The sequence below is a fragment of the Juglans microcarpa x Juglans regia genome, chromosome 5S (assembly GCF_004785595.1).
Source record: "Juglans microcarpa x Juglans regia isolate MS1-56 chromosome 5S, Jm3101_v1.0, whole genome shotgun sequence".
NCBI lineage: Eukaryota > Viridiplantae > Streptophyta > Magnoliopsida > Fagales > Juglandaceae > Juglans > Juglans microcarpa x Juglans regia.
Genome location: NC_054603.1, coordinates 7755040 through 7774411, shown reverse-complemented (window position 1 = coordinate 7774411; position 19372 = coordinate 7755040). Strand labels below are relative to the sequence as shown.

General features: G+C 33.7%; 2 protein-coding genes and 1 pseudogene across 5 annotated transcripts; 1 reads left to right on the top strand and 2 right to left on the bottom strand.

Moving 5' to 3' along the window:
* The first annotated feature begins 984 nt into the window (after nucleotides 1-984).
* LOC121268244 (transcription initiation factor IIF subunit alpha-like) lies at nucleotides 985-9524 on the top strand. 3 transcript variants are annotated; one of them, XM_041172421.1, is made up of 10 exons: nucleotides 985-1289; nucleotides 2863-3021; nucleotides 4098-4243; nucleotides 4533-4903; nucleotides 6253-6368; nucleotides 7383-7514; nucleotides 7794-7994; nucleotides 8150-8356; nucleotides 8959-9079; nucleotides 9471-9524. In XM_041172421.1, exons 1-9 carry the CDS (start codon nucleotides 1119-1121, stop codon nucleotides 9046-9048), a joined length of 1593 nt encoding a protein of 530 aa, XP_041028355.1. In that variant the 5' UTR covers nucleotides 985-1118; the 3' UTR covers nucleotides 9049-9079; nucleotides 9471-9524. The 3 variants fall into 3 exon arrangements, with proteins under 3 accessions (XP_041028355.1, XP_041028354.1, XP_041028356.1); XM_041172420.1 differs by having other exon boundaries at nucleotides 986-1289; nucleotides 7794-8009; XM_041172422.1 differs by lacking the exon at nucleotides 2863-3021 and having other exon boundaries at nucleotides 986-1289; nucleotides 7794-8009.
* Nucleotides 9525-10820: 1296 nt separating this feature from the next.
* On the bottom strand, nucleotides 10821-15923 carry LOC121268285 (umecyanin-like). Of its 2 annotated transcripts, XR_005941139.1 has the most exons (3): nucleotides 15572-15923; nucleotides 14599-15056; nucleotides 10821-10953 (listed from the first exon to the last, which is right to left on the bottom strand). XR_005941139.1 is itself a non-coding variant. In XM_041172478.1 (2 exons), exons 1-2 carry the CDS (start codon nucleotides 15747-15749, stop codon nucleotides 14695-14697), a joined length of 540 nt encoding a protein of 179 aa, XP_041028412.1. In that variant the 5' UTR covers nucleotides 15750-15923; the 3' UTR covers nucleotides 14597-14694. The 2 variants fall into 2 exon arrangements, 1 of the variants encoding a protein (XP_041028412.1); XM_041172478.1 differs by lacking the exon at nucleotides 10821-10953 and having other exon boundaries at nucleotides 14597-15056.
* On the bottom strand, nucleotides 11394-12987 carry LOC121268248 (annotated as a pseudogene).
* Nucleotides 15924-19372: the final 3449 nt, after the last annotated feature.

Below are 19372 nucleotides of genomic sequence, written 5' to 3'. Positions count from 1 at the left end.
ATTGTAACTTTAACTTTCTTAACGGGTCATAACGGGTTATAACGAGTCATAACGGGTTGACCCGTTATCAACCCGTTAAACTATCGTGTCTTAACGGGTCAACCCGTTTTGACCCGAACCCGTTAAGGCTAAACCCTAACCTGCTTTTATCGTGTCGTGTTCGTGTTGGGTTAACGGGTCGTGTCACATATTACCACCCCTACCTCTTGTTTCCCCTGTTGGCAGGTAGGGTTGCCCGTGCCGCCCAGACCTACCGCAAACATAAATTGTGTAAGGAGGAAAGGATATGTTTGGATGTCAAGATTACTTAAATTTATCTCAAACTAATCATTGATGAGATTCATTACTTTTTCAACTTCCTATAAAAAGTTTAAATTATTCTTAACCTACTTCAAACATTTAAATGCACATCTCAATCTATTTATATTCAAATATATCTCAATATGATCCACAAAATATTATTATTTACAGATTAACTCAGAGCATTGAATAACACCTCATAGTACTATTGCATCCATACGAGTACTATTGCTCCGGACTTAAAAAAAGAGTTACTGTGTTCTTCTTAAAAAATGTGAATCTCTTTCGTGCGAGCATATGGTTTCAACTTTTATTTCCCTCCAACGTGTCGAATCATATATTATATTATGAATAAATATAGATAGAAATTATTATTAAGAGTATCTATTTTACACACATAATATGACATCATCTAGACCATACATCTCTCCAAGTGAGTGTTGAGAACAATCAATTAGAAGCAACTATACAGTAAATACAAAGTGTACACTATTACAATAACTTCTCTCTAACATTACTCTTATATTATATATACCTAAAACGATTCTGACTATTAAAATCCACTCGAGTCTGTACTCGCCACAATTATCACTAGTTCAATTCTCAGTAAATGATGTCAAAAAAAAAAAAAAAAATCCGAAGGTAATTAAATTTCGTGGCTAAAATATCGCATGCTATGTTGTTGACCGTTTGTTCATTCATTCACGCTCTTCTTTTTGAGAACCTTGCCTTCGTAGTTTGTGACGTTCCGTGAATTTCTGTTTGTTTCCCTGGAAGATTAATATATTGTCGTCATTTTGAAGGGGGAGGGGAGGAACATGTCGTCCGATTTGCTATTGAAGCCGTCGTGTGGTGGATGTGGATCGACCGCGGACTTGTACGGAAGCAATTGCAAGCACATGACTCTGTGCTTGACCTGTGGCAAAACCATGGCCGAGAACCGTGGCAAGTGCTACGACTGTGGTGCCACCCTCACTCGCTTGATTCGAGTTCAGTCTCTCTGCCTCCCCCCCCCCACGCACGAACACACACCCGTTAGGCTTTTTTGTTGTGTGCGTCATGAACCCGCTACATATGTCTGTTCTTGTTTATAGGTAATGTGTTTATTCTTGAAAATGTTAATACAAGAAATTTGTGAAATTTCCTTACCACTTTCTATAGAAGTAAGTTGTAACTTCAACTGCTACTTTTCCTTGTACTAATCTCTCTTTGTTTTCCATGCATGCCACTTGGGCTATGCCTATTTCTTTCAATAAAATTTTATTCTTACTTATCAAAAAAAGAAAAAAAGAAAAAAAAAGATTACATCTTTTTCCACTGTAAGCGCTTCAACTATTGCACTTCATTCTTTGGGAAGTTCTTGCTTTCCACGCTCTTGTGCGTTGTTCATATCCACGTTGATTGCAGCTTTTATTTGTGCAGAAGTTTATCTTCTTATTGTTAATTTTTTTTTTCTCTTTTAGTGCAAAAGTATCATCTTCAATACTCTGCAACTCTCTTTGTTGTTCTCCTAATTCCTCCCTTATTCTTTATTAGTTTTTCCACATTTTTTTGAATTTTGATTAATTGTAGAGCTGTTTCCGCAAATACCCTTATTTGATTATCTTCTTGTTGTCTATTTGTAGATGAAATTCTTGCTTATCTCTGATTTGTTAGTGAAAAACTTGAACATTCCGCCAGTTTCAGAGATTCCCACTCTTACTAAATGTCAAGAACCAAACATATCTTGTTTCGTTTAACTGAAAATGGAGGAAAAACAATGAAAAGAATGAACAAAGGCATGTAGAATCAAGACAAGAACTCAAGAGTGTAGACTGGCTTTTCTACTTTTCTAAGAAGCCAAAACCTCGAATCTAACTAATTTCGTTATCAATCTTAAGAATGAATTGCTTACAAGACTTCATACCATTTATACACTTGCTTAACTACTTACAACAACTGGGCTAAATTGACGGGCCTATGACTAATAAAAGACCAGCCCACTAGCCAAGTCACACATGCCAACCTATTAGCCCACTTTCATTCAGAGCTATGAGACCTGTTACAGTGTATATGTTATATTTATTATAATGCTCAACTTAATTTGTTTCTGCTGGAAAAGCAAGTTCATAATCTGTACGAGTAAATTATAATTCAATTTTGTTCTCTGGAACAGAACAGAGTTCTGAATTTTGATGCTAGTGACTACTGAGGAACTTTTGCCTTGTGAGTGCTTCAAATATATACATAATTAACTTTTACTTGGTGGCGTGTTTCTCCAAGCTCTTGTTCTTAGTTTATGAAGAGGTTGGTGTAAGGACTGCTCAATAGGTTGAGAGATTCATGTTATATTTGGACCTGATAAGTTTTTAGTGTTTAATTTAGCTATAATTGATAAGTTTTTAGTGTTTAATTTAGCTATAATTGATAAGTTTTTTCGTGTTTAATATAGCTAGATTCAGATCAGCATATATTGGCAGTGTTTCCTATTTTGTTATTTTATTATTTTGAGTACTTCACAGGCTAGAGTGTGTTCTTGTTGCAAGCCGAATGCTTATGTGCTCTTTTATGCATTACATATAGGAATACATTGTTCGAGCGAGTTCTAGCAGCGACAAGAATTACTTTATTTGTAGATTTGTGACCGGCTTGCCAAACTTTTCAAAGAAGAAAACTGCTGAGAATAAATGGTCTCTTCATAAAGAAGGGCTGCAAGGATGGCAATTAACCGATACCTTGCGGGTATTGAGTTCATCCTTACCAATTGTGTAGTTTTTGCTTGTTTATCCCTTCTCATTTGTTCTAATGGGAGTTGGATTTCATAGAATTATAATAATTATATGGTAACTTTATGTTGATGCTGTAGTTGTGCCTGGTCTAGTTTATTTTTCTTTTTCTTTTTATACTGTAGAAGTTAAAACCACATACATGATTTTTTCATTCCTTTATAAAGCTGGTTTTGTTTTAGTTTTTTTTTAAATGATGCGGATTTTTGTGTGGTCCAAAAACTTCAGTCTTTGAGTGAGTTAAACCATTTAAAATATCTTTATCTAAAAGGAGAGTATACTTTAACCTACCTAGAGACTGTCTTATAGGTTTAAGATGGGCTTGAATGTAAGGAGCAAAAAGGTATGATAAAGAGCTAAGCTTACAGCTGAGGCTTCTCTTCTGGGGACAGCATTATGTGAGCTAGATAAAAACACTGGAAATGATTGAAATCAGAGAAATGCTAATTTAATTCCATCTGCTTTAATAAGATGGATTTACTTTTTAAAGACAATTTAAATGGCTAGGAACTTAGGGTTTAGCTCAAGTGGTAAAGGCCTTGGGCTTGAGGGTATGCTCCCCCCAGGTCTAACGTTCAAATCCCCTTGGGTGCAAAAAAATCTCTAGGGGCCATCGGGCTGAGAGATTTTTCCCTTGAATTACCCGAGGTGCACTGGCGGGAAACTCTTTGCTGAGAGCCTGTGCACCCCCGGGATTAGTCGTGACGCTGTTCCTGGACACTCGGTGCCAATAATAAAAAAAAAAAACATTATGTTAGAGTTGAAGGAGAATTATGCTCTTCACAAATTGCAATTTCTCATTCTATTTCATGCTCAATAAAATTTTGTTTATCGATCAAAAAAAAGTTCTCTCGCTACATGATATGGTAAAATCTAAGATGGAGCAACACATGGATCAAATGAACATCCATACCTTGATGGCAAATCAATTATTCCTTTATTTTATTTAAAAGTCAGACCAATATCCTATATCTCACATCTCATTCGCTTCTCGCTTATTTATTCATAGTAGTTTGCTATTGGATCACATAGGAGAAATACAAGAACAAACCATGGTTATTGGAGGATGAAACAGGGAAATTTCAGTATCAAGGTCAGCTTGAAGGTGCGCAATCTGCTACTTACTATCTATTAATGATGCAAGGGAAGGAGTTAGTTGCTATTCCTGCTGGTTCTTGGTATGCACTAACCTATTATATGCAAAATGTCATATCTAAATGAAGATAATTGTTTTTATTTTTTAACCTTTTTTGGGGGGTTGTTAAAAATATTTTTTTTTTACTTTTATTTTTTTTTGTTATTCTATAAAAAAGTTGTTTTGATGATATTCATTGTGATGCATACTTAAATCCCTTCACTATAGAGCATCATGTTCCATATTTGTTTAAAAGTAGGTTTTTGAATGTGAATTTTCTTTTTAGCTCTTTTTTATTTTTGTAATGGTTGTTTGACTTGTTCAATCTTTAGGTACAAGTTCAACAAAGTTGCACAATATAAGCAACTTACACTGGACGAAGCAGAAGAAAAGATGGATAACCGGAAAAAGAGTGCAGATGGATATGAAAGATGGATGATGAAGGCTGCGAATAATGGACCTGCTGCATTTGGGGGAGTGGAGAGGGTTGATGAAAAGGATAGTGGTGTGGTTGGTGGGAGGGGACGTAAAAAGACATCTGGTGAGGATGAGGGAGGTAATGTTTCTGATAAAGGGGAGGAGGATGAAGAAGACGAGGCAGCAAGGAAGAATAGATTGGAACTCAACAAAAGAGGTGGCGATGATGATGATGAAGGTCCAAGGGGTGGTGATCTGGATCTGGATGATGATTATATTGAGAAGGGTGAGCATGTCCCCTTACTGTAACCTGCTTTTCATTTTAAACATGGATTAAAAAAAAAAAATTTCTTGCCAATTTTCTTTGCTGACACCGGGTGATGTAATTTCATGCCAAAAAATACAGATCAGGTTGGTCCTGCTCTCCAGGAAACAATGAGAGAAATTAGTGGAGATGTTAGGATCTTTTTTCCTCTTGAAGAAAAGGGTAACTTAATTAAAAGGTGCTTAGGGTATTTATATGCGTCACTTCCTTGAAATATCTCTCTCTTATGCATCGTTTTTCTTGAAGTCATTTGATTTCTTAGCATCTGTTGCTGTCTATGATTTCAAGATATGACCCTAGATTTTCTAGTGTTATTGTACAATGGAAAGTAGCATGTCACAGTTGCACAATTGCCTTGGGCAAAAGTCTTGACTGTCAACAACTATAAGCGGAGTGAGATAGCTGTAGACGGGTCCTGCATGTGCAAGATAAGAGATGGTGAGAGTTAGGGTCCTTCTACATTTTATTGTAGCTGGAGAGTTAGGGTCACATTATCTCTATTTGGATGCAGTAGCTGATGCCTAGGACTGTGAGGAAGGATCACAAGAATGTTGTAATTTTGACTTAAGGTGGTTCCTCTTTGCATTATGTGGACGACTTGGTGAGAGAGGAGTGAGTAACTGCAGTTTTTTTTCCCCTTTTGATAAGTAACTGCACTTTTTAATGACATAAAAGCTTAGTGGAAACCCTCTGAAGTCCATGTTCCTGGGGTCTTCTTTGGGTGGCATTTGATTTGATTCTGTTTTGGATTTTAATGTTTGTAGTTTCTTTAAAGGATATTGCACACATCCTATATATTCAGTTTATATATATATATATATATATATATATATTTCTTATCAAAATTAAAGAAAAATATGTGACTGTTGATAGAGAGCTGAGCAGAAGATTTCTTCAAGAATAAAAGAAAAGAATCTTGTGGATTATCTTTTTTAGTAATGATTCAGTGACCTGTTGAATGTATTTTCACTTTCATATGATTGGGATTATTTATATTGTCTTACTTTTATCCTTGAAGAAATTGCACGGCTTTAGTTGGTTGCTTTTTTGTACTGCACCAATTTTATCATATTTCTAGCCCCTGTAAATTCAATTTTAATGTGGAATAATGGAATAGCATTAAAATATGGGTTTTATGTTGGGGGAATATGGGTCACAAGTTTTTTTTATTAACTTAACGTCTATGTTAAGTGATTGCTTATTGTGTTAAGAATGTTTCCTGTCATAGCTGTAATTGAAAACACGTGATGACTTCCACCATTAGTAATACCTGCACTTATGGTACATCTATTCCCTATCTAATGTGCAAGGTGATGATTGGGAGCATGAAGAAATTTTCACTGATGACGACGAAGCTGTTGGAAATGATCCCGAGGAAAGGGAAGAATTAGCCCCTGAAGTTCCTGCTCCTCCAGAAATTAAGCAGGTTTGTCTGCATGATTTCTGTCACAGGAAAACTCGGGACAACCCTGCTGGAAAATTATTATTAATGAAGATGTACTTCAGTAAACGTTTTCTGGGCCTGAAGCCAACTTACATAATGCAACTGATATGCTTCTCAATTTCTGAGCTTAGCTATATGCATGTCGGTGGCCTTGAATTTGTATAATACGAAGGGAAGAGCAAATTTTTGAAAGATGAGTTTCTGAGAATCAGGTAATGTAAAGATAATTAAATAAAGATGAGTTTTTGAAAGATCACTAACTTAACCAAGTCTAAATCTTGAACTAAGGATGCATCTCTTTCTAAATTATTTTCTGATATTAGTGCTGTTTGTTTTATTAATGGGTGTTTTTGAGGGTTTACCTATCTCTTCTGATATATTGGTCTTCTTCACTGAATGCAATGCAATACATGTAAACTCTTTTTCTGATATATCTTTTGAATGCAGTTTTCTGTCACAACCAGTTATACTTTGCAGAATAAGTAGAACTTAACCCCCCACACCCCCCCCCCCCCCCCCCCCCCCAAAAAAAAAAAAAAAGGAATAATTTTTCAAAAATTATAAGACTTTGTATTTCATTATAAATTTGTTGTTGGTAATTTTAATAATTGATTTTTGAGACTTACAACTCAATTAGAAACCCAGCTGAAATTAAAAAGTTAAGAAGCCTATCATTCTGTTGCATTTTTTAGAAACCCAGCTGAAATTAAAAAGTTAAGAAGCCTATCATTCTGTTGCATTTTGAATATGGTATCTGGCCTATCGTACCGTTCCTCGTCTAATTGGTGCCTCTGATGCTGCTGTACTTTCTTACTTCCGCATGGTTTCTATTTTTATTGAAGTCTTGCTAGATATGCTTAATTTCTTACAAATGCTGTTTTAACTACTTTAATGTAGTGTTTCTGGTGCTAGAGTAGCACCTTTGCTGAGGTTGCAGCTTCTTCTTTTTGGAAATCAAGAAAAATGTTGACCCTAATTTTTTACATGTTCTTGCAGGATGAAGACGATGAGGATGAAGATAATGAAGAGGGTGGACTGAGCAAATCTGGAAAAGAGTTGAAGAAGCTGCTTGGGCAAGCTGGTGGGCTTGATGATTCGGATGCAGAGGATGATGAGGAGGAGGAGGATGTAAGTTTATTGGGATGCTTTATTCTAGTACTTTCTACGTTAACATCATAAGTACACAAGATAAAAGGAAACCAAGAACATGTTCTACTTGTTCTGCAAAGTATAACTGGTTGTGACAGAAAACTTTATTTAAACTGCCTGCTTTACTGATCCCAAAAAAAAAAAAAACTGCCTGTACTTTTCTGTATGGTGCATAAGTTTCATTTAAAAAAAAAAAAAAAAAAATTGCTTGTACTGTTTTCCTTTCCACTGATGGAGCTTTTGTATTGGTTTGTCCAGATGGACGATGAGATTGGCTTTTCTCCTGTGCTGGCTCCAAAGAAGGATGCCCCTAAAGAGGAACCTGCTGAAAACAGTCCCGTAAAATCTGTGCCTTCTGGCCCTGCTCGGGGAATCCCATCTACCACCAAATCTGCAAAGGCAAAGAGAAAACTGAGTGGCGATGACGCGAAAGCATCTAATAGTGCACCTCCAAAGAAGGCGAAGACAGAAAATGTACGACTATGATTTATTTTAGTTTGTATTCTATATGAACAATATATCCTCTAATCTCTATGGTCTTTTAGTGCGCCCTGAAAATGGTAACGTTTTAGTATTTTTTTTCATTTTAATTTTTAATCTGTTTTCTGAATCAGGAGTTAAAACCTGCTTCAAAAGAAGAAGCTGTGCCTGCTTCTAAAAGCAGTTGGCCTTCAAAAGGTAAACCGCCGACGAAAACTGGGCCAACATCATCTACTGGGCCTGTCACAGAAGAAGAAATCAGGGCAGTTTTAATGCAAAATACACCGGTGACAACACAGGATCTTGTTGCTAATTTTAAGGCTAGACTGAGATCCCCGGAGGTATGCTATAATATCAGAGTCTTAAGTAAAAGTGGTAACTGGCCCCTTTCCCATTCTGGGTAATATCCCTTGGATCATATCTGGTTAAAACGTGTCTTGGGTTTTATAATCAGCCCAGCAAAACTTGGTTGCCTCTTTATTTGGAAGAACAGGTGTTTGAAGTTGTTGCTGTTGGAAATTTAACGCACAAGCTGCTGCTCTTTTTATTTGATAGTATTAATTTTGCTATATGTAGTGTATTTTTAAGAGCTTTCTTATCCTGTGTTCAACACAATTGGTGGCCATACATATTGCATACGTGTATGAATCTATGAGCACCCACACAAAAAACAAATAAATAAATAAATTACAAGAATATCAAGAGCATACTTTTGATGCAAGTAGTCATTTTATCATGCACACTGGTTCATATATTTTGTTTCAAAATAAAATTTCTGTCATTACATCTATTTACTTTTTTTTTTTTTTTGTGTTACATTATTGTATATTTTTCAGAGTAACATTGAAGTAGTTTTGATTGACATCACGCTTTCTTTAATCATGCTCAGCCACCTTAGATTGGAGTGATGTGTTCTTATTGATTGTTTGTGCTTGTTGTGCAGGACAAGAAGGCTTTTGCAGACATCCTGAGGAAAATTTCTAAGATACAAAGGACGAATGGATCTAACTATGTTGTTTTGAGAGAGAGATGATAGGATCCCAGTACCTCTTGCTTTTCGTTTGCAGCTGGTGTTCCATCCCTTCTTCCTTTCCCAGCAATCAGGTTCCAGCAACCCCTATGGATGATGAACTTGGGGCCACTTTGTAGTTAACTAACTGTATTATGTATAAATTCTCTGGTGACGGAGCTGAAGGAGTAAGGGGCACGAATAGCATTCTGTGTATTTTTGTTTTCTACATTTCATTTTCAAATCTATCAAATCAAAATTAAGCAAAAAAAGTGTTGTTTTCATTGACTATTTAATGAATCCAATTACCGGTATAGTTCAGTTCTTCCTATTAGGCCTCGTTTAGATAGTGAGATATGATGAAATGATCTGTAAATCAACTCTCTTTAATATGAGATGCGACTTATCTTGTTAATTTTTTTTTCTTGTATTTATTTTCATGTTTAGAACATATCAATACAAAGCTGGAACCCTTAGGCTCGGTTTGGATTGAGAGTTAATTTATTTTATTTCATCATTATAATTTTTATAAATTCTTATACAAAATATAACAAACAATTCAACTTTTTTAAATCTGAAAATAATACTAATATTATAAAGTAATATTTTAATAATATTTTATTTAATTTTTAACTTTCAATTCATCTCATCTTAATTTACTATCCAAATTTAACTTAAACGTACGCGTTCCTTTCTTAGATGGGACCTAATATATGATGAGTAATGATATATGCATAATATATTTTTACAATATATTTTACAATAATATTATAAGATAAGAATATTTTTATAAAATGATATTATTTTTATAAGATAGTTTTTAAAAATATCATTCATTTAAAATATTATTATGTAAAATATTCTTAAAAAATGTTGTACTTAAATCATTTTCTATATTTGATTAAGGGTGCACGGATATTACCTATGTACTTTGTACCATACCCAACTAACAAACGATAGCTCACGCTTTTAGGGGTCACACCGTCACAGTTTCTACCTAACCAGGGGAGAAAATGGTTTATTTATTTAATTGGTGGCTCTATGGCCACCGCTGGAGCTACTGTCGAGGCTCTCACTGGTATATTTTGCATATTTTGTTTTTCTTATTTTTTTTTACATACATTTTTTCAGTACTTTTAAATATTTTTTAAAAGAATAAAAAATTCATAATATTATTAAAAAATATTTCTTTAATCATAAAATAAAATAATAAAAAAAAAATCTCAGCAAGCGCCACCAACGAAAAGAGTAGTCTTTTTTTTATTCGATAGCATTTAGGTACCATTTAAATAGTGAGTTAATATGAGATGAAATGAATAAAATATTATTAAAATATTATTTTTTAATATTTTTATTATTTTATAATTTTAAAAAATAATTATTTTTTATATGTTATATAAAAATTTAAAAAAATTGTGTTAATAAGATAAAACGAAACACTTATTATATCCAAACGGAACCTTAATCATTTATGTAAAATTCTCCATGTTTAAAACGCATGAAAAAGCTCTAAAAGGCATAAATTTTGTAAGAAATATTTTAGCTGCAAAATGTAAATGATAAAAATAAATTTACAAATTGATATAAAATCACATAAATTTTTAAGTTTATTCTTATAAAGAAAATGATAACCGTATAACTATTTTATTTTTACAACTCTACATAAATAGTAGTTTTGTAATATTAAAATTTATTTTTAATAGAGTGAGATGATTTTATTAATTATTTAAAAACAAATTGTAAAATAATTGTAAATCTATCATTATTCATTTTATAAAATTTCTTTAGGACCATAGTTCTCAATTTTTTTTTTTTTATAAAATTATAACATAAATGATAAACAAAAGTAGCACAGAACAAAAGGGGGGAGCTATTTTTTCTACTGTTCATACGGTTCAATTAATAATCCTTAAATAGAAAGATCCCAAAGTGAGAATGGGTAGCAACTCCTTAGTTGTCCCAAATTTAGAATTACAACATACAAAATCCCGAAAAAAAAAAAAAAAAAAAAAAAAACCAGACAAAGTCCCATCAAACACCTACAACATAGCCAAAGAAATCCAACGGCTAAGAGGATAAGGCTCTATACACGCACGAATAAATGGATCATCATCATGATTTTAATAATGAAAATTCGAAAGTGGCTGTAGTATGAAGACGTGAAAGTCCTTAATTTGTCATTAAGATAACTCACGTTTAGATTGAAAATTCAACTCATCTCATTATTATATTTTTTTAAAATTTTAATATAATATATAATAAATAATTTAAAATTTTTAAATTTCAAAATAATAATAATATTAAAAATAATATTTTAAAAATATTTTATTCAACTCATCTCTGAATCTAAACAAGAATATAAAGAGCTATTAATATAATTGCGCACAAATACAAATTACTTCACTGTAACAGACCATCAATATCAAAACATTTATATTATGAAACCTCCTCCAACGTTTCTAGCATATATCAACCACTAAGGATCTTCAGTTCTTCAATTAAAGCATTCAAATCGGAATAGGATGATCCGCCTTTTTCCATGGCTCTCCTTGCCATCTCCCCAAGTGCCTTGGCTCTGCTTCTCATTTCCTTTGCTTCTTCACTTACCATAATAATCTGCCTCACTGCATTCTCTATTGCTTCCTTTTTGATAATATAAGCATCATTCCCCGTCATATGAACGCATTGCTGAGCACCCACAGGGACTCCAATTTTCAACACTCAATGAGTCACTAGCTTCTCATTGAAAAATTGCTCAGCAAACAAAGGCCATGTGACCATAGGCACCCCAGCAGTCACACCTTCGAACGTTGAGTTCCATCCACAATGAGTCACAAATCCTCCTACCGCTTCATGATCCAGAATCAAAACTTGGGGTGCCCAACCTCTTATTATTAGTCCCTTACCTTCCATTCTCTTCTCGAATCCTTTTGGCAACCAATCTTCCTCTTCTTTTTCATCTTTGCCTCTCTTCACGACCCAAATGAATTGTTGTTCTGAAGCCTCAAGACCCATCGCAATCTCCATTAACTGAGAATCGGTTAAGTTGGCCAAACTTCCGAAGCATATATAAACAACTGAATCACTGTTCTTTGCATTAAGCCACTTCAAACATTTGTGTTTATCGATGGAGGATTTTTTTCCCCTATGACCTTTGTCTGCAGCCTCCTTGTTGCATGGTGAAACTGGACCTATATGCCATGCCTTCCTTCCCAAGACCTTCATGTAATGATTTGCATAAGCCAGTTCGAGCTCATAGAAGCTGTTTACAACAACCCCATAGCTCCTCACATCTGCTTCATTGGCTTCTTTCAAAACCTTGGTAACATGATCTGTTTCAAGTACGCCTTCCTTATCATTGAACTGGGGCAGTTTCATCCTTGTCAACTTTATCTCGTCAGGAAAATTAGAAATGACGAAAGGTTCAGAATTAGATAAAACTTTTTTGTGAGGTTCATACACTTGTAGACTCGCCATTGTAGACAGAGAGAAAAAACTGGTTCCATGAAAAACAAGCCTTGGGATGCCAAATTTAGTGGCAACATCAGTTGCCCATAGAAAGAACATGTCTGCAACAATGCAATGAGGTCGGTAATCTTGTAGTAGCTACTCGAGAGGTTGTCGGAGCATCCCTGTGGCTGTTAAGAAACTAGCACTGTTTCCGACAAAAGTAAAGGAGTCGATGTTCTCGCACCCATCTGGTAGGCCAATCTCTACTCTCGGAAACTTGATGGTTTTGATATCAATATTGAAGCTGCTGCAAGTCTTGGTTCTTTCAATCGTTTTTGCGACAAAAGGCTCGTTGAGCGGGGTGGTGGTTATGGTCGCTTTGACGCCTTGGGTTGTGAATAGCCTAGCCATGTCGATGATTGGTAACGTATGGCTAGGGGCCATCAAGGGAAAGAAGAATATGTGAAGCTGGTGACTATTGCTACCCATAACACCTTTGAAAGCGGATTTTGATTTATCTCATTTTGAAAGCGAATTTATAAAGCCGGAACTCTTAAGGCTTGGTTTGGATGGATAGTTAATTTATTTCATTTCATCATTATAATTTTTATAAATTTTTATATAAAATATAATAAACAATTCAATTTTTTTAAATTTTAAAATAATACTAATATTAAAAAGTAATATTTTAATAATATTTTATTCAATTTTTAACTTTCAATTCATCTCGTCTTAATTCACTATCCAAACTTAACTTAACATTCACATTCTTTTCTTAGATGGAACTTAATATATGATGAGTAATGATATACACAATATATTTTTATAATAATGTTATAAGGTGATGATATTTGTATAAAATAATATTATTTTTATAAGATGATTTACAAATATATTCTTTTTAAAATATTATTATGTAAAATATTTTACGTCAATCATTTTCTATATATGAGTAAGGGTGCACGGATATTACCTGCGTGTACTTTGTACCATACCCAACCTAACAAAAGAGAGCTCACGCCCTTAGGGTCACAGTTTCTACCTAACCAGAGGAGAAAGTGGTTTATTTAATTGGTGGCACTACGGCCACCGCTGGAGCTACTGTTGAGGCTCTCACCATTATATTTTGCATATTTTGTTTTTCTTATTTTTTTTACATACATTTTTCAGTACTTTTAAATATTTTTTAAAAGAATAAAAAGTTCATAATATTATTAAAAAATACTACCTTAATCATTAAATAAAAAATCAAAATCAAAAAATTCTAGCAAGAGTCACCGGTGGAAAGAGTTGTTTTTTTTCTATTCAATAACATTTAGGTACCGTTTAAATAGTAAATTAAGATAAGATGAGATAAAAAAATATTATTTTAATATTATTATTATTTTCTAATTTTAAAAATAAATTATTTTTTATATTTTATGTAAAAATTTTAAAAAATTATAATAATAAAATGAAACGAAACACTTACTGTATCCAAACATAACCTTAATCATTTATGTAAAATTCTTGATGTTAAAAACACATGCAAGAGCTCTAAAGGCATAATTTTTTTGAGAAATATTTTAACTATAAAAAGTAAATGATAAAAATAAATTTATAAATTGATATAAAATATATAAATTTTTAAATTTATTCTTATAAAGAAAACGATAACCTTATAACTATTTTACTTTTACAACTCTACATAAATAGTAGTTTTGTAATAAATATGAATTTATTAATTATTTAAAAATAAATTGTAAAATAATTGTAAATCTATAATCATTCATTTTATAAAATTTCTTTAGGACCATAGTTCTCAATTTTTTTTATAAAATTATAACATAAATGATAAACAAAAGTAGCACGGAACAAAAGGCGGAAGCTATTTTTTGGTACTGTTCATGCATGTAGCACGGTTCAACTAATAATCCTTAAGGGTACATTTGGTTTCTAAACTCAACTCATCATTATAATTTTTTCAAATTCTAATATAAAATATAATATACAATTCAACTTTTTCAAATTTCAAAATAATAATAATATTAAAAAATAATATTCAAATAATATTTTATCAACTTAACTTAATTCAATTCAACTCACTTCAACATCCAAACACATTCTAAATAAAAAGATTCCAAACTGAGAATAGGTAGCACCTCCATAGTTGTCCCAAATTTAGAATTACAACATACAAAATCCCGAAATAATAATAAATAAATAAAATACAAAATCCCATCAAACACCTACAACATAGCAAAGAAATCCAACGGCTAAGAGGATAAGGCTCCCCAAAAGATGGGCGGAGCCAGATGGAGTTGTGGGCGCATCAGCTACAGCCACAACTGTGCCCTTTGATGCGGCCACTTTTGGGATATTTTCAGGTCCTCCCTGAGGCAGCACCTCCACGTGTAACTTAAGACCATTCCTGCAACTCTCGGCCTTGCTGCTCGCGAAGTAGCGGACCCCTTCTCCGTCCAGCGAAATGCTCTCCAAGCCGTCCGTGTACATCTTGATAGGGTTGCTTACATCGCACGCCTCGTATTCTTCCTTGCTCTTCACTTCAGCGATGCTTTCCTGTGCTGACGAGTACGTGAACCCTACCCCAATCCACAACGTCCATTCAAGGAGAGAGAAATACTCGTGGCCATGGATATTAAATACCAATAATAATTACACTAAAATCTAAGCTACTTTTCCCGTGTTTGGTTGATGAGAAAAAAAAAAAAAAAAAAAAAGTTCGAAAGAAGAAAAAAAAATAGAAGGAAAGAGAGAGTTTATAATTTTCTTTCTGCTCTCTCTTTCGTTTCAGTCTCCATTTGCCCGATGACCCAAAATAGTATTTACTGGTTTTCAAGATTAAAACTTAAAATTTTAAAAACTTTTCATCTTTTCTAATTTTTTTAAATTAAATAAATAATTTTAAAATAAAAATAATATTAAAAATTATCTTCCAACGATATTTTATTCAATTTTTTAAACTAAATCTCTTCTATAAAACAATCGAGTTAGTTAAAAATCACCTCGCCCAAATCAATCGAGTTAGTTAAAAATTTTAGCAGTGGAGAGTGAGATAGTGAGAGAGAGAGAGAGAGGGGGAGAGAAAGGGGCTTACAGATTTTGTCTCCGACCCTAAAGATTTTACCGGCGGACCAGGAAGATAAGTCGGTAGCAGGGTCCCAGCCACGGTCGTCTCCAACCACATGGTGCACTTGGGCTCCGACCCATTTCCCTCCGAGGCTCATCGATATGATAAACAGAGCAACAACCACCATCTTCAACATTGCAGCCATTAATTATCACCCAAAACCCAAAAACAGCTTAATATCCCTCTATCTAGCTTTAAAAATGCTAAAGGAAGAGTAGAGGAGCCTGTTTCAGCTCACTAGGGAACGCTTTCCAGGCAACTTCCTTTCCCAAACCTACTTGAAGCAACAGGCTGATGAGGGTGAGCCCACGAGAAGGTACTATTTTGACGTTTATAAAGGAACTTATTGACTTAGTCCGTTTGCATACCGCCTATCTTAATTCATTTCATTTAATTTTAATTAATAATTTTATTATTATTTATAAACTATCTTAACTCAATTAAATTAATTTATCTTTCAAAAGCACCCTTAACATACATTTTTGTTAATTTATCACTTTTTATTTCTATAAAAATGTAAATCACCGTTTACATAATTTTATATAATACAATAGTTATAATTTATAATAAAAATATATTAATAATTTAATCTACGAAATCAAATTATGTCAATTTATTAATTTATTTATATGTGATCTCTTTATAACTAAAATATTTACCTAATCTTAAATGTCATCTACGGTATATATGAGATGTTTTTTACAAAAATAAATTCATAGTGATAGGTTAGATTATAAAAATATTTTTATTATAAAATAAATCTAACGAATTATATTAAACCATGTCAATTTATAAATTTACAATTTATTAATAAGTTTTTCTATCTATCATTTTTACACACTACATATTATATATATTTTTAATTTAATTTAATTTAATTATTTTTAAATTAATTAAATTTTTCTATATATCATTCATGTATCACATATTTAATAAGATAAAAAAAAATAAAAAAATATAATATATGGTATATAAAAATGATGAATAAAATTTTTTCTTTTAACGGTAAGTCTACCACTTCTATGTATGCAAAAAAGAACCCTCGCCTACTTACCACCAATCAACAAGCACAACGGCATTTCAATCCAACTAAAAACAGCCAAGTTGTAGGTAGGTAAGAATTGTAGCTGTCCAGCGTTTACGCTTATGCTAAGCTATCTTTTCTGTGCGTGTGCGCTCTTAATTTGATTTCTTTGCAGCGATTGTGGGGTTAAAAACTAGAGTGCAGTGGTTCACGGCATGTCTCATTGGTGTGCTTGTGTGTGGCTCATATTTATTTAATTTGTTACGGAATTAATATATTTAAAGACAAATTTATTGAGACACAACACGACACGTTGCTATATGAAAGCTATTACTTTCGTATAGACTTCTAAATGGAAAAATTCTTATTTAATAAATTAATTTTTTTTAATGGAAACAAACTCGTTTTATTAATGAATCGAAGTTACAAATGTAACTTATCAATATATGAAAAATTTAAATTATAAGTCAAACTATGCATCAACTCTTGGGCTTCCCCACACACAAATTCTTTTGTGGCGGATATTATCTTAACTTCTAAAAAACTCTCTCTTAACAGAGAAAGCGCTCTGTAAAACATAATTTCACGGCCCCCTCTGTCTTTCCAGGAAGGAAAAGTACAAAATACTGCTATGAACACCAAATTCAATAGCTTATTTCTATTATATTACTAACTAAAATAACAAAAAAACTACAAATAAAACACAACCAACTACAAAAGCCACAAGTGCCGACATGAGCCCGAACGTCATGCCTACCGCAAGCATCGGCAACTCGAGCCCCGACGGTACGAGCACCCAGCTCATGCACTAACAAACAACCTCCACTGCGCAGGTGGCACCTACGCACGAGCATTGGCTGTACGACCACCGATCGTAACATCGCCCACCTGTCTCGAATAGCTCTTGCCCCAAATTGCGTACAATCCAAAAGCTCAATACCTCACTCAGGTAAAAATGAAGAAACAGAACAACAACAAAAAAGGAAAACAAAAATACTGAAAATGAAACGGATGAATAGTGCACATAGCGTCGACAGTGGCACGTGCAATACACTGGTCACTCTGGAAGGAAAGTCAACAGTCAATCTTGGAAGTTCCGGAGTCATGGATTCCAGAGAAGCCGAGTATGGCGTTGGCAGAAGGCTCCTCGGTGGCGCGTGATGGCCACCCGCATACGAGATTCAGAACTTCCTTCCGCCCGTGCAGGCTACGCTCCACTCTAATGGACGCTGAATTGGGTAGTCTTGAAGATCGGCGGCTGGGCATCGTCCCGATCGGGCGTGTGTTGAAGGATGATGGTTGTAAAGACCCGAACGACGATCCTCACTTATTTGGCCTTAAAAAAAATAATAATAAGAGGAGAATGGAGTAGAGGAAAAAAAAGAAAGGGGGGAGGAACCAAAGTTTCCATCCCATTTCGTTTGATGCGAGTCTGGAAGAGTTTAGAGAGAAGGGAGAGGGTTTTTTTTAGGGAGAGGTTTTTTAATAAATTAATTAATTTGACCCTTTGTTTGCCTAGAGGTACATTGAGCTATTAGTCTATACTGCCGCTGCCACCATTTTTATATTATTAATGTTTGCAAATCACAATCCATCTAGATTTTAATCATGTGTTGGAAATGCGTACTCTATTCCATACCCATGCATGTGAATCTCCTGACCCCAAGCAGAGAGTATAAGATCATTGTTATCGTTCTAGTTTTCGTGTTTGTTTATAAGCAACTTCTAATGCCTACGCCTTTTTCTCTTTAATTCCTTAGTTTAACCGTCTTTTAAAGATAACGATTAGAAAAATTAAGTATTTATTCTCTCTATCTGTGTGTATAGCATCTTTTAGTACTTGTTGGAAATCCTTTAGAATGGATACTATAAGTTCATCACGTGATTCTTCATGACGAATATCATATATATAACTTTGTTGCGTGTCGGGTCGGGCCCAAATCTTGTTTGGACGGGTCGGTTTGCATGGCTATAATGATCCCAATCCCTGCCAATTAGGACGTGATGACATTAAATCAACAGACATGTAACTTTCATATTGGTTGTTTTTCCAAAGGGATATTTAAACGTACAGTTGATGGGAAAATTGTTTATAACCCCCCAAAAAACTATAAATTCCCATGTGACTAGGTGGTAGGTGGTATATGTATACACCGGTGCATATTAACTCTGGATCGAGTTGGTGGGCTGGATAGATAGCGTACTAGACTATATGAAATTTAAATTATAAGTACGACCTGCATGCATGAGAAAAGGGTCATGTAATTTATAAAGCACTCATACTACTTTAATAGTTTGAAAGGCAAGCTTATTAAAAAAAAAAAATAGTTTGAAAGGCAAGCTTAATACAGCTGTAATTACAGCTAAGGCATGCATATGGCTTAACCTATTTTGTATGCAGGACGGATTGCATGCTGATCATCAGAATAATCCATTAATATTGATCATAGTTTTGGCAGATATTAAGCCCCGTTAATTTGGAATTTGGACTTAATTCAGTTCAGTCTAATTTTAAGTTGAGTCTAATATCCAAACACATAATTCTCAAATCACTAAATTCATTTCAACTCAAAATTTTTTTACACGTGGGACTTTCAACCTTTTTCAACTCAACACATCCTTATACGCGGGACCCACAATATTTTTTAACTTCCTATAACTGCATTTAAATTCATCTAAACTCATTTTACGTGACCTCCACAAAACTTATTTCATTATCTCAACTCACTATTATTTATATAGAA